The 13,746-nt window shown below is 40.9% G+C and overlaps 1 protein-coding gene across 2 annotated transcripts in view; it reads left to right on the plus strand.

The window, feature by feature from the left end:
- Positions 1-375: 375 nt before the first annotated feature.
- Positions 376-13,746, plus strand: part of ESR2 (estrogen receptor 2) — a 31,151-nt gene continuing 17,780 nt past the window's right edge. Inside the window, exons 1-4 of one of the 2 annotated variants that reach the window (XM_041395876.1) lie at positions 376-584; positions 1,834-2,306; positions 6,426-6,601; positions 9,388-9,504. In XM_041395876.1, coding sequence (XP_041251810.1) covers positions 1,873-2,306; positions 6,426-6,601; positions 9,388-9,504 — 727 coding nt within the window. In that variant the 5' untranslated portion in view covers positions 376-584; positions 1,834-1,872. The remainder of the gene's footprint in view (positions 585-1,833; positions 2,307-6,425; positions 6,602-9,387; positions 9,505-13,746) is intronic. The other variant, XM_041395885.1, reaches the window with a different exon arrangement.

Consider the following 13,746-nt stretch of genomic DNA (forward strand, 5'->3'; position numbering starts at 1 on the left):
TTACCCACCCCATAACCTGGGAGTGAAAGCACCTTTGGGTTTATCAGTGGTCTTTTTGCAGCACAATGCCTGGTTTTTGCTGGAGGAGGCTGTGGAGCATCTGGTGGGGGCAGATGAAGTGTGTGGGTTGTGTGAGGGGTGAGGTCAGAATCCCCTGCTTTGACTGCTCTGGAGCTCCAGTCCAAGAACTGCTGGACACAAACAGCTGCTGAGATATCTCATTTTCCTGTTTCCCACAAAGGAAAAAACAGCAGCTGGGTCTAAAGTGCCTGAGCTGATTTAAATGAGTTTCTGGTTATTTCTACACAAATCTTCAGTTTCATTGCCAGAGTACAGAGTGAGGAGGCAGGAAAGACTCTCAATTGTCCATTTTAGTCAAAAAGACTATTTCTTACATTTTCTGTTAATGCTTCTACTCTCAGTCCTCACCCTAGAGGAGAAAAATGTATCAATGTCCCAAGGTGGCACACTAGAAATGCCATTGGGCTGAGAGCTTTGGGGACCTCAGGGAGGTTGCTGGTACTTCAACAAACCCATGCTTGAATCTTCCTCATCTTCTTTATGGTCATGTGAGGCAAAAAAAGGTAAGAACATTTAGCATCTATGCCTTGGCCACTTGTGGAATAGCAAAGCTGTGGGTGAATGTTTAGTTATCCTGTGGTTTCTCATGTTAGGATCTTACTGCCATATGTAAAAGTACATTGCAATATCAGTTCTGGGGCTGAAACTTGCTCTTTTGGATACAGAATTGTTTTGAATTGCAAACTAGGTCTGTCTGCAGAGCTGGAATGAATTGCAGATGAAACTCTTAGTGAAGAATAAAGAAAAAATGTTTTTAATGCTACAGTAAAATAATGCTTCTGCCACAGGGGTCTGTCTCAGGAGGATAATTTTGGTGCGGTTTTTTTTTTTTTTCCTTTTAAAAATTCTTTTCTCTTTTAAATAATTTGTATATGCCTAAATCTGGCACAGAGTATTTACTGTGGGCAATTTAAGGTCTTTGTTTTGATAGCTGAGTGACATGGGAGAAAGGACAGGGGGTAGTTTGGATTGGGATGGAGAGTTGTAGAGAATTATAAAACTTCAGGACCTCATGAAATCACTCAAGTTTTATTGTCAGCTTTGGAAATATCTGCATTTTATGAGTTCTGCTTTTCTAATGGCTCTGTTCAGAGCTGCTGTGCCCAGAGACCTCTCAGTGATGAAGCTGGACCTTGCCTGGACCAGACCATTACCTGTCTTTCTCCTCTGTGTGGAGGGATGTGCAGTGGAGTTCTGGATTTGGAGGGTGTAGGGGATATGCATGTGTGTGTGTTTGTCTGCTTTTAAAATGCCTGCTGTTCCATGTTTGTGATGGAAAAGGGAAGCACCCTGAAGTACAAGGCTGAAGATTGTGGTGCAGTTAACAGCAGGAGATGGTGAGTTGTTGTAAAGAGAATTGATTTCTCCTCCATGGCTGTGGACCTTGGGGTAATTTTATCTCTGATTTACCCTGGTTGTAACTCCTGGTGAGATTCAAGTTGTCACCTTTATCTTTGTTTCAGGCAGCCCTCAAATAGTTTTGTTCTTAAAATTATTATTATTTTTTAAGGGAGTCTGAACTCAATGTGTGTTTTAGCCTTTATTTTTAAAGATATTCTAGAAAGCTTTCTTTTACTTAAAGGTAGTAAATTTGTACATTGACTATTTAAGTGCATTTGGTATGCAATCTGTTTTAATGAGATGTTTTTATGTTTTCTGGTTTACTGGTTCCTTTTTTCTTTTCTATAAAAGATCTAATGCAGAGCTTTTTTATTTTTTAATTCTTTTTTTTTTAATTCTTTATTGTCTTAGGATGAATATTTAAACAGCCCTCTTCAATCTTGCTTCAAAATGTCCCTGTGCACATCTTCTCACAAGGACTTTTCTCAGTTGCTGCCACTTCAGGATATTGGATGCAATAAAACAGAAATTAAAAATTCACCTGCTGGTGTCATCTCTCCAGTTCCTTACAGCTGCAATCAGTCCACGCTGGCAGCAGAACACAGTCCAGTCTACATTCCCTCCTCTTTCATGGAAAACAGACACGAGTACTCCACAATGGCATTCTGCAGCCCTGCTATGGTCAATTACAACATCGCCAGCAATTTTGGGGACCCGGAGGGCGTGACTGCGCGGCAAACCTCGAGCCCCAGCGCGCTGTGGCCTGCTCCTGGCCATCTGTCCCCTGTGGCTCTGCACTGCCAGCCCTCCCTGCTGTACGCAGAGCAGCCCAAGAGCCTGTGGTGCGAGGCGCGCCCGATGGAGCCAGTGCTGCCCGCCAGCAGGTCAGTGCCGCCGCTTGCTTCAGAGCTTGGCTGGGTATTATCTACAGTTCCTTTAGCTCAAGTCCTTTCTTTTTATATTTGAATTAAAGCGTTGGTCCCTCTGAAAAACAAATCTATGCAAAAAAAAACCAAACTCCACTAGACACCAAATCAATGAGGGTGTGTGTATGTGTTGTTTGTTTTTAATTTATCTTCTGAAATAATATTTTTTCCCAATGCCTCCTTAGAGTTATACACCAACACAGAGCATTACAAAATACCTTCAGTGTGGGAACAGTTTACATTGCATAAACAAAAGTTTAAGACTGCTAGATACTATTTTGTGTAACAAAGTTAATTTTGCTCTGGCAGATTAAGTCCTTTCAGTGAAAGAGGCAATGTTAATTCTTTTTGCCTTTGCATGCAATATTGTTTAAATTAATTTTTTTTTTCTGCTTCTAATAGATGTGAAGGCTTTTTGTTAACTTGAAATACAAGGGAAATGTTTTTCTTTGCTTTTTGTCTTTAGTATAAGCAGTCACACAGCAGCATGTGTGATGTTAAAAGGGGGCTGCTGCTGAAAAAGCCTGGCTTTGTTTCTTGCTGCTGTTCCCAACTGACTTTGTAAAGTTGTTGTGAAGAGCAGAGTCACAGGCTAAACTTTTTGCTGACAAGAAACTGTTTGCAGAACCACATTATTGTGCTGCACATTTACTTATATTGCAAACCCTAATCAGGGTCTGGATCATCAGCTGATGAAACTGCTCCATTCTTGGGCACAACACTTGTTGGATGGATAAAAGCTCAGGGTCTGCAGTGCTGTTCCTGCTTCAGCAGCTGTGTGTTTATTCACAGGCCTCCTTATTTAACTTCATCAGTCATTTGGGGTATGAAAAATAGTGTGTCCTGGTAACAGTTTTAGTCAATGGTTAATAAAGGATTTGTGCTATTTTTGAGACTTCCCACATTCCTTCTGCAATGGGTGGGCTATATGGAGTGCAAATATGCTCTCAGTGTAGGTGTGTGGATGGGGAAAGACTCTTGGGGTAGCACTTACAGAAGAATTCCCCAAGCAGCTTAGATGTGAACAGGGGTCACATCCAAACTCTTTCCACTTTGGTTAAGGTTCCAAAACTTTGACAGCCCTGGGAAGGTTAGTGTTTGAAGCTGTCCAGATGTTGGGACAGCAGCTGGAATAACCCAGGAGCAAGAGCACCCTGTCTGATGCTCTGCAGTGTCCTCTCTACGACAGATTGAAGGGAAGCTGAACCTCTACCATTGGAGTTTAAATAAATAAGTCATCAGCTATTTGTATGGATATATAAGGACTATTGCTTATGCAGCTGATGATGACCTAACTTAAAGAGAATCAAAAAATCCTGGAGCATAACCTCTTCTTCACAGAATGGTTTGAACTGAAAGGTGTCTTAAAAACCATCTCGTTCCAATTCCTCTGCCAGGGTCAGGGGCACCTTCCCCTAGACCAGGTTGCTCAGAGTAGAATGATGACCAGGAGAAAATCAGTGATTTATTACTTTAAGTGAAGTCTTAATTATTTTTTAGAAAGGTAGTATTTCTATATAGAACCCACCATCATAAAATAGAGAGGAGTACTAGGAGGTGTAAAGCAATAAATCTTTCACCATGTGGTCCCTCTGTGGCCACCAGGGAACATCCCCAGTTTTCCTGCATCCTTTGCTGCAGGAGCATGGTGGGCATCCATCCAACCACTGCCACCTCACCTGCAGGACCTGGCAGCTCATTCCTCTGCTGAGCATCCTGGGCTGCCCCAGTCCCACAGCAACTGGGACGTGGTCTCTACTCACACGTGGGGCTGCTCTCTCTGGATTGCCCTGCGTGTGCAAACGCTGCTGGAGCAGCAGTCTCAGGGTATGGGATGTTTACCTGGAGGCCCTGACTGTTTACAGGCTCTGTAGCCCTCACAGACAAACCGATGGGGTTTGAGCCTCCTGGTGTGAGGCTGCAGCTGTCGCAGACGAGCGGCTCTGGTGCTGCTTGGCACGCAGCAGGAACTTGTTCCAGATGGTTCTGCTGTGTGCAAGCTGTTTGCCAGGAGCCTGAGGAAGCATTGCAGCTTGCTTGAGTGCAGGGTGGCTGTTGTTAAACTTTTAAGCAAGGAAAGAAAAAAGAAAAAGTGCTTTTTAAATACACTTGTCATGACTGGGAGGTAAAAACTGACAATCCTCACCCAGATGTTGTGGTGTGTGTTTTTTCTTTATTTTCATCCCTAACCTCAGTGTTTTATCAAGGGCAATAAACATTGGTCTCTACAGCATATCAAGCAGTCACAGAGAGGCTCTCCAGCTAATTTTGAGCCTCTTCTGACCCTCACAATTGGATAATGTTTCCCAAGTAAAGCTTAAAAATATACCTCTTTTACTAATGTGAAACACCAAATCACTTTTGCTTCCAAATACAGGGGAATAGGAAGGAATGGGAATGCTCTTCCCTCATTGCATTAGCAGCATTTTAGGCATGTGTGATAACAGCCCCTTTACTCTTGGGGAGAGTTCCCCCTCATTGGTATTCCCAGGATGGCAGAGAGGGAAATAACTCAGTGATTCCCCAACCCATTAAGGAGGTGTGTGTGTAATCAAAGACCCAGCTCGTTAAATGCTTAAACACTCCTCTGCCCTGCTATATCTGAATTAATTAACATTTTAAAAACATCTCTCAGTAACTTAATTGTACAATAAATATCTTAATTTTTCTGGTTTGAAATTTGCTCCAAGAATCACCTTTTCCTCCTTTCCAAATATTTTACCAGGAAATTAGAGCACGTTCTCCTCAAAAAATTATGAACTTGATGATTTTCAGTTGGCATGTGGGTGTGTTTGTCCTTACCTCCTGTCATGAAACCAGCACAAAATCTACTTTTAATATATTAGTTAAAGTCTGTTTGACAGCACTTTCAGCATGTTTCCATTATTCTGTTTAAACCTGCCCTTGTTCTGTAGCAATCATAAACCATGCTACCTGCTGTCTTATCCCAACTGATTTTTCTTCTCCTCCCTAATCCTTCTGGAAGGTTAGATGAGGAAAATTCTAGAGTTCTGAAGTTCTGCCTGTATGCTTAAGTTTATACCTGCAAGTTGACTGTAAACCATTCCTTTTCCCAGACTCTGAGCTGCTCAGAGTTTGCACATGACACTATTTTCTCTCTGTCTAGAAATTGTATTGACCCTGAAAGCACAATGTGCAAAACCCACCAAGAAAATGAGGTCTAGTTATAAAGGATACAATGGATGTACTTCCTGTACCTAAGCCCAGCGTTACTGATAATCTAAACTCCTTTCCTCTTTTGTTTGTTTACAGGATCTTGGTGTCAGAAATGGGCTGTTTTTCCATGGTTTTACCTGTTTTAATTTTAATCCCTTCATGAAGAATAGTTCCTGTATGTTGGAGTTATTTGCGACACTTCAGGGATGTCTATATCTTACTAATTTACAATTTTTTAACATATGAAAATACTTTAAAATACTTTATTAATTGTATTTCTTCATTCTTCTTGTATTCAGACTTTTTGTTTAGCATTAGTGTGATCAAGAAAACTTTGCCTGACCTCATGAGCTGATCTTGTAGGTTGAGATTCACACCTCAGTTGTCTCCAGAATGCCATTGAATGAGTTTAGCCTCACGTAAAGGATGAAGCACTTGGGAATGGATGTATGTTGTAATTTTGCCTTGCTAACAGGACAAAGCAAACTGCAGCTCTGTTCATTGCAGTATTTATAATGTCAGTCTGAGCTGTCTGAATTCTCCTTTTCCATGTGAAGCTCCCAAGAGGCAAAATCCACTCGGTTCACAAATTCCTGGACTTGTATATTTCCAGAAATTCTTCAAGACCCATCAGCATTCCATATGATTTTTCCCAGGGTTCATGTGATTAATTCAGCAGCAGTCCAGTTTTATGCCTAAATCCTTTGAGTGTGTCATCACTGGGATCAGACTACAAGCTTTAAATGCTTTATCTTGTCAGAAAAGGCTTAGCAGTGCTTCACACTATCCTGTGTTCAGGAACATGAAGACTCTATAGAGAGAATAGAAGACAATGAAAAATCTTTGCAGTGCAGTTTAAATTTTTCCTCTTTTATAACATATGTTTTTCTCTTCTGTCAGAGAAACATTAAAAAGAAAAACTAATGGCAATGATTGTACAAGCCCAATTGCAAATAATCCTGGCTCAAAAAAGGATGCCCACTTCTGTGCAGTCTGCAGTGACTATGCTTCAGGATACCACTATGGGGTCTGGTCCTGTGAAGGCTGCAAAGCATTTTTCAAAAGAAGCATTCAAGGTAGGACAAACAGTTTTTGATAATTTGTTTAAATTGTTTCATGTGACATGGGGCTGCAGCAGTTGACCTAGTGATGAGCTGGTCTGAAATCCTGGTGTCTGGTGCTCTATGCTGAAAATAGAGCAACACATGATTTGGCTTTTATCTCTTGGCTCTGATGTTATCAAGATCTGGAAATATTACAGAGTGAGCAATTGATTTCTTTAGAGAAGAGGTGGAATGGATAGCACAGTGAGGCCCTGCAGCACAGGCCTGGCTGGGATGGCACTGCAGACCTGTGAATCTGATGGGAATCTGTGGCCCAACTGAGTTGTAGTAATTGAGAATTAGTTGTCATAGGCACAGTAAGAGTAGGCAATTATCTGGAGACTTTGCTTGCTGGGAGCTCTTCTTGACAAGAGTCTATTGCCTGGAGCTGTTGAGTCATAGTGGGTAATATCTACTATGGAGGATGGAAAAATGTGTGTCATATATCAGGTACTAACCTGATTATCATTAATGCTCAGCCCTCCACCGTTCAGAGTCTACACTGAAGTATCTCTTACCCTGCTAAGTCTCTCTATCTAAAACTTCCACTTCCATGTTTAAATTTTTAAATATTTGATATTTAGTTCAAGTTTGCTGCATGGCTGCAGTGTGAATTAAATGTGGAGCTCCACATTTGCTGTCACAGCCAGTGGAAGTCACACAGGCACTGTACTGCAGCTTTGAGGCACTTAGTTTCTTTAACCTTGGCCTAGTTATCCTGATCTTTGGCCTCATGTTGAGTCTTTTGGTGGAAAATAATTTCTATTGACATTGGCTGCTACACGTGGATACCAATGCAGAAAATCCTGTGGCTCTTTGATCTTTGCTGTTCCTCTTCCTCTTGTGCCTGCAGAGCCTTTAGCAATCTTCAGATATTTTCTTTTTGCTCAGTATGGCAGAGGTGGTGCCACTAGGAGAATCAAATTTAATTCAGGACTTGTTTTGCCTTTTCAATACATTGTGCAGATCCTGCACAGGTGAATAGCAATTTCTACAAGCTGGTGCAAGTACTGTGGATTTCTAAAATAATTGAAGAGACCTTTGTGTCCAGTTTGTCACAAATGGAGACTGAATTTGATCTCAAGGTGTTTTCTGTCAAGCCAATGCTTTGCCTGCTCTGTGTTGCTCACAGGTACTTGAGCCACCAGCACGTGGCTCTTTTGTGCACCTCAGTGTACCCTGCCAGGTAATGGTGTTTGTAATTCAAATGAAATAATAAAAAAAGGCACATAAAGCCAGTTATTGGCATAAAACACTTATCAAGCACTCAGTTGCAATGGTTGTTCTGCAGGATATTGTGTATTAAAGTAAAAGACTTCTGCGCCTGCCGTAGAGCAAAATGTCGGCCTTATTAATGAAATTAAAATTGGAAGTATGACTGAGCAACTGTGTGTGGTCTCCTTGGCTTGTCTGAGTTTGTAGTGTAGTCTGTCCCACATCAATGAACATCTGCCTGCAAGTTAAATTATCCCAAGGCCGTGAGAGTTTTAAATCACTTTATATTCCTGTGTGCAACAGAGAGCTTCCTCTTCCTCTCCCTCCATGTTGTGTGAAGAGCGATAAACAGTAATTTGTTTTTCAGTCATATCTGCCAGTAAGAAATGGGACAAACTGTAACATGATATCTTCTTTGTAAAATTGTCAGTTCAAAAATTCAAGGTTAAAATAATTCTAATTTTTCATGGCAATAGTCACAATAGTTCAGTTAAATAATTACTCTTGGGGACATGAACTCTTGGATTTTCACCAAGAAAAAAAAAAAACAAAAGACCAAAAAATCCCCACTCTAGTAGCTGTATTCTTGCCTGATCTTATTTCTTGGTTGGGTAACAAAAAAAAAACCAAACCAATTTAAAAAGCAGCCTGGGAGAAATGATATTAAGAAAAGTAAATAAGCGAATATTTTTTGCATCCTTTGGTAATTGGTGTAAGAGGTAGTTCCACTATTTGGCAGGAGATGATTCAACTGTATTTATACCAGGAGTGTACCCAAGTCCAGTTTACAGTAATAAACCTTTGGACCAGATTATTGATTAATGAAATACAGTAAGTAAAGGGGTTTGGGTGGGAACGAGGTGATACAGGAAAGAACAAGAGAACAAAAGAAGCTGCAGTGAAAACTGATGAAAGTAAGATAAACACTTGTCCAGAATATCTAAAACTTACACCCTCTCCTTGTCTCCTTGTGCTTTTCTTTGTAAGTTACAGGATGTATTATTTCATACCAGTCTGCTTTTATCTTGGTTTTTTTTTTTTTTTAAACTTTGGTCCAGGGTCAATCCTCCAAAGTCTTCTTCATTCCTGGAACTCACCACGTCAGAGTTCAGTAAATAGAGATGTAGTTTACTTAAATCTTTGCAGGACTGAAGCTGCTCTTTTCAATTCTGCTGAGGGAAAAAAAAAAAAATCTGGTATCTGCCAGCTATGGGCTCCCAATATACTGTAAGAAATTGGATGTTGGGAGCAAATTTCTACAAGAGCGTATGTTCCATTTTCAAAAAATTGGTTGGTTTTAGAAGGTGCTTGGTTATCTGACAGTCATCACTATAAAGCTGAGTAATGCTGTCTAGTTAATTTTGAGGCCACAGGCTGATGTTTAAAATCGAGGACAAATACTCATTTTTGTGTCAGTTAAATTAATGGCGCTTAGGTATAAGCACATGGAAAAGCCGAGTTGTTTAAAGGTGAGAACATCCCTGATTTGGGAAATGACCAAGATGGTTAGAAATGTTAAATTTTCCCTTCTTACCCTGCTGCAGGACACAATGATTACATCTGCCCAGCCACCAACCAGTGCACAATAGACAAAAACCGGCGCAAGAGCTGCCAGGCGTGCCGGCTGCGGAAGTGCTACGAAGTGGGGATGATGAAATGTGGTGAGTTTGGCATGGCTGTGTTCTTAGCTTGGGTTTTGGCTCTTTCTTCCCTTCAGCCAATTCTGTATCTTGTTTCCCGTGGAATCCTAGGAAGGTACAACAACTAAAGCAAGGTTTTATAGGAGGGAATTAACTGACTGTTAAAGCTGAAGAAGAATTGTCATTTTCAGACCTGTGGGAAGGGGCAAGGTATAGGTGAAGAGTGAAAACCAAATAACCTCTGCCGTGCTTTGGGGAGGCAATTTACTTCCATACCATGCAGAATTGGAAATCAAGAGCTGCTGCTTCCAGAACCTTCCAGAGACACCCTCTGCTCGTGTGAGGTAAAGGAGCCTGTGCTGTGCTCTCCTGCTTGGATGCAGTGCCGGAGCAGCAGTGTCACATCCAAGCAGTAGTTAATTGACTCAGCATTCCACCTCTGATGGTGGCAAGAGTGGGTGCCTCAGGAGGAGTGTAGGAATGAGGGAAGCAGCTAAGTGGAGCTCCTGCTGTCAGCTCTCAGCTTCCAAAAACTACTGACTGGGGACATGAGTAGAATGACAGATTTTCCATTGTCCCACTTTTTAACCCTACAAAGGCTTAGCATCTACAATATTCCTCAGCAGCTTGGCCACCCATCCTGGGAGGAAACAGCTCTCTGGTTGCCAGGCTTTGGTGGGGGCTTTGGTGGGGCAGTGAGGGGAAGGCATTGGGAAGGCAATTCCTTTTTTTGAACAAGCTATCTTCAGATGATGCCCCACGGCTCTTCCACCCAAAGAAATAGTGAAAAATCACTGTTTGTCACTGCACCACTCAGAATTATCCAGCCTTTTATTTTATCCCTGTCTTGTACTTACAGCAATGTGACTTCAATGCAGTTGATCATTTATAGATGATATTTTCAAGGTTATTTTTAAGAAGAAAATAATTTGAGAAATGTTTCAGTCTAATGTATGTTTACAGTCAAGGTTTGCTGCTTCTTATAGATTCCCCAATGTATGTAATAGAAACAGGCTGGGAAAATAACCCATAAGAGCACTGGAGTGGACAGGAGAAGGTCCCTGTGCTTGGCTCTCCATGATTTGCAGGCATGCATCTTGTCTCATCCCATTTATTGTAGATAGCTATTTCTGTTTCAAAACTAGATACCATTTTCATCCTCCCACAGCTTTGCTCTGCAGACTGTTTGCAAAATATGACTTCTTTCATTAGGAACATTGTTTAGAATTTCAGCCTGCATTTATTGCTGAACAATTAATGTCCATTATTTCTTGCAACAACATTGTCTTTTAGCATAGAGGCTCCTCTTCTCTTTCTTGTTAATGGCCTGATTTTGCTTAAGGACTGCATCATATCCCCTCACAACCTCTGTTTTGTTGGCTAAATAAACCAAGAAAACTTCTCCTCTTGCAAAATAGGAAAGTAGATGAATCTGAAATCATCAGATTGTCCCTCCACCTGCTCCAGGCAGAGATAATCCAATTTGCACTTGGAAGCCCAGAATCATGGACAGCATTCTGGTGATTCTCCTCACTGCAGTAGCACTGATACATTTCTGGTGCTGCAGGAGCTTTCCTCTGCTCACACCCCAGGATCCTATTTGCCTTTTTCAAGGTAACATCATGCTGGCAGTTCATAATCACTCCATGATCTGTTATGACTGCAGTCACCCTGTTCATTTCTAGCTGACAACTCCCAGAGCAGAACTGAAATTTCAACTGTTCCTTGTATTATTTTTGTACTCCTCAAGTACATTTAGTTTCTCCTGCTCAAGTCAGATGCTTCTTTCTATGTGAAGTTCTGTCTTTTCCTGCAGTGATGGTTCACCTCAACTTTATTGGTGTTGGGTCTTACCTCCAGCAAGGAAAACCTTACGCCTGCAAATAAGATTATTTTCAAAAATCTTTCTGAATGCTGCCACGGTCTTTTGGTCATTTTTATGATTAAAAATTTTGCTCAAAGTTTTTCCAGTGGGGGTTTCTATAAAGCCCCAGTTGTGGAGTTGGAAAGGTTTGGTAAAAGTTGATTCCATAATGGTATTATAAGATAGACCTCCACAATGCTTGCCTTAAATTAATCCTTTTATTTTAGCTGTCCAAAAAGTCCTGGTGTGTGATTAGACCTCATAGGCACTGTGGTATTACAAGTAAAAATTATAGTATGCACTCATGTCTTAGCCTGTGTTCCCTTGAATCTTGTCACATATTCATAGACATGTTTTTCTACAATAATGATTATCTGCAGGACATTGATGACTATGCCAAACAAACAAAACAAAAAAAGAGAAAGAGACAGATTGAAACTATGATTGAAAAAAAACCCCTGTATTTTTAAATAATTAATTTTTTTAAATAGTAGCACTAAATCTTGAAACTCTTGAGAATTTAATTTGAGAATCTGAACTCTTTTTTTTTTTCAGGAAAAAGAACATAAAAATTACTCAGAACTCTGAGTCACCTGATGAGTTAAGTGGCACCTGTGAGTAATGCTGGTGTATGGACACATGGTGATAGACATTTAAACCAGGCAGATTTTAAGACAGTATTTCTTGCATGAAATGTAAATGCCATTTCCTGCAGACCAGAGCGATTATCTCTAAGACATTTTCTCACAAGAATCGTGCTTTAATAAAAACTTTTTATTGTAGAAAACCATAAAAGAGAACACTTTGTTTTTAATGAAGGCTTTTCTGCATCTCTGCTCCTTTCTGAGGTCATTTAGTGAAAGGATTGGTTCACGTCTGCTGAAACCCTGGATGGGATGGAATGGTTTGTGAGTGCATTTTTGCTCAGTGGAGACTTGTGTCCAGCAGAAGTGATAAAAGAAGTTCAATTGCCACTTTGTAGTTTGAGAGCTCTTCATAAAATCTCGGCACCATTCCCCTCATACCTTTAAATCCTCGCTTTGCATATTATCAATAGACAACTGGAGAGAAAACACACACTTAGGAACTTGTTTAAAACAAGGTTGTGTGCCTAAATCTGATTAAGAAGTACAGGCCATCTTCCATACAGTAGGAGATGGCAGAAAAGTGTTGCTCTACAGCTTCTTGGTCTGAAATTCTCTTGGATGTCATCACCTTCAGAAACGTTAAGAACTCAGCCCAACAAGCCACAGGTGTTTTGGTGGAGGCCAGCTTGGGGGTGCCTTGTATTAAGGTGATACTGGATTTTCCTATGAAATATACCATCATTGCCAAAAGCACACAGATCACAGACATTGCATCTGCCAATTCCTCTGCAGGAAATCTATGCTCCCTGCTGTTCCAAACAAGGAAGCTACTGCTAAAGTTTGGCAGTAATTCTCCTAACAGTGGTAGAAAAATAATTAACAAAAATATCCACTGTCTTTAGGAACAAAGAAAACAGGAAAAACTGCAGTAAACTCTGCCCAGAAAACTTGAATAAAACAGACAAGGATAAAACTGATCTTCCCTTGGAACCTTCTGGTGTTTACCTGGGGAGCTGGAATGGACTTGGACTGTTTGTCAAAGGCAGTGAAGGAGAGGGGAGTTGCTTGATCACTTTTCACTCTTGGAGCAGATATGCCCTGCTTTGCTTTTGGTTTGCTTCCTGAGGCTCAAGTAGACCTTCTTTCAGAAGGAATTTTCAGTTTCCCTGACTTTTATTTCCCTCCTCTGCACTGCTCCCATATCTTTTTCCCCATGTGTCTGTTCTCAACATGTTGAAATTGCTCCAAAGGTAAAGCTCCTTTCCATGAGTGAGGAGGCTGAGAGGCCACACTCAAGTGATGGATGGAGAGATGCTGCTCTTGAATCATTTGACAAGTTTGCAGAAAGGAAAACAGATTTTTTTGTGGGCTGGTTCAGGATTTGGCCCTTTCTCCTGTGTGTGGCTGCTGTGTGCAGTTGAAATACTGTACTTTTCACACAGAAAATAAGTGGGGACAAAATGTTTCGAGACATTCTCTGGACATCAGATGTATTAATTGAATTTCAGCTTTTATAGCAATCACTATAATTTCGGCTCACGTTCTCGTGTGCACACAGGCAGACAGCAGCTCCTTTGTCAGGGGCTCTGCTCTTGAGAATTCAATTTGAGAGTCTGCTCTGGAGTATGTACTCGCCAGAACATTTGCATTTGTTTTGAAAGGTGACTGGAGTGATCATGATTTACCAGTGTGTACTGGAGCAGGTTTACACTATCAGTTTTTCAAAAACTGATTCTAAAATATTTAGTGGTAGAATCTGCAGTTGCTACAGAACTGGTTAGTTGTATGAGCCATTGCCAGGGACCAAAATCA

Source organism: Onychostruthus taczanowskii, unplaced genomic scaffold (assembly GCF_017590055.1).
Source record: "Onychostruthus taczanowskii isolate IOZ18803 unplaced genomic scaffold, ASM1759005v1 scaffold1, whole genome shotgun sequence".
Classification (NCBI taxonomy): Eukaryota; Metazoa; Chordata; class Aves; order Passeriformes; family Passeridae; genus Onychostruthus; species Onychostruthus taczanowskii.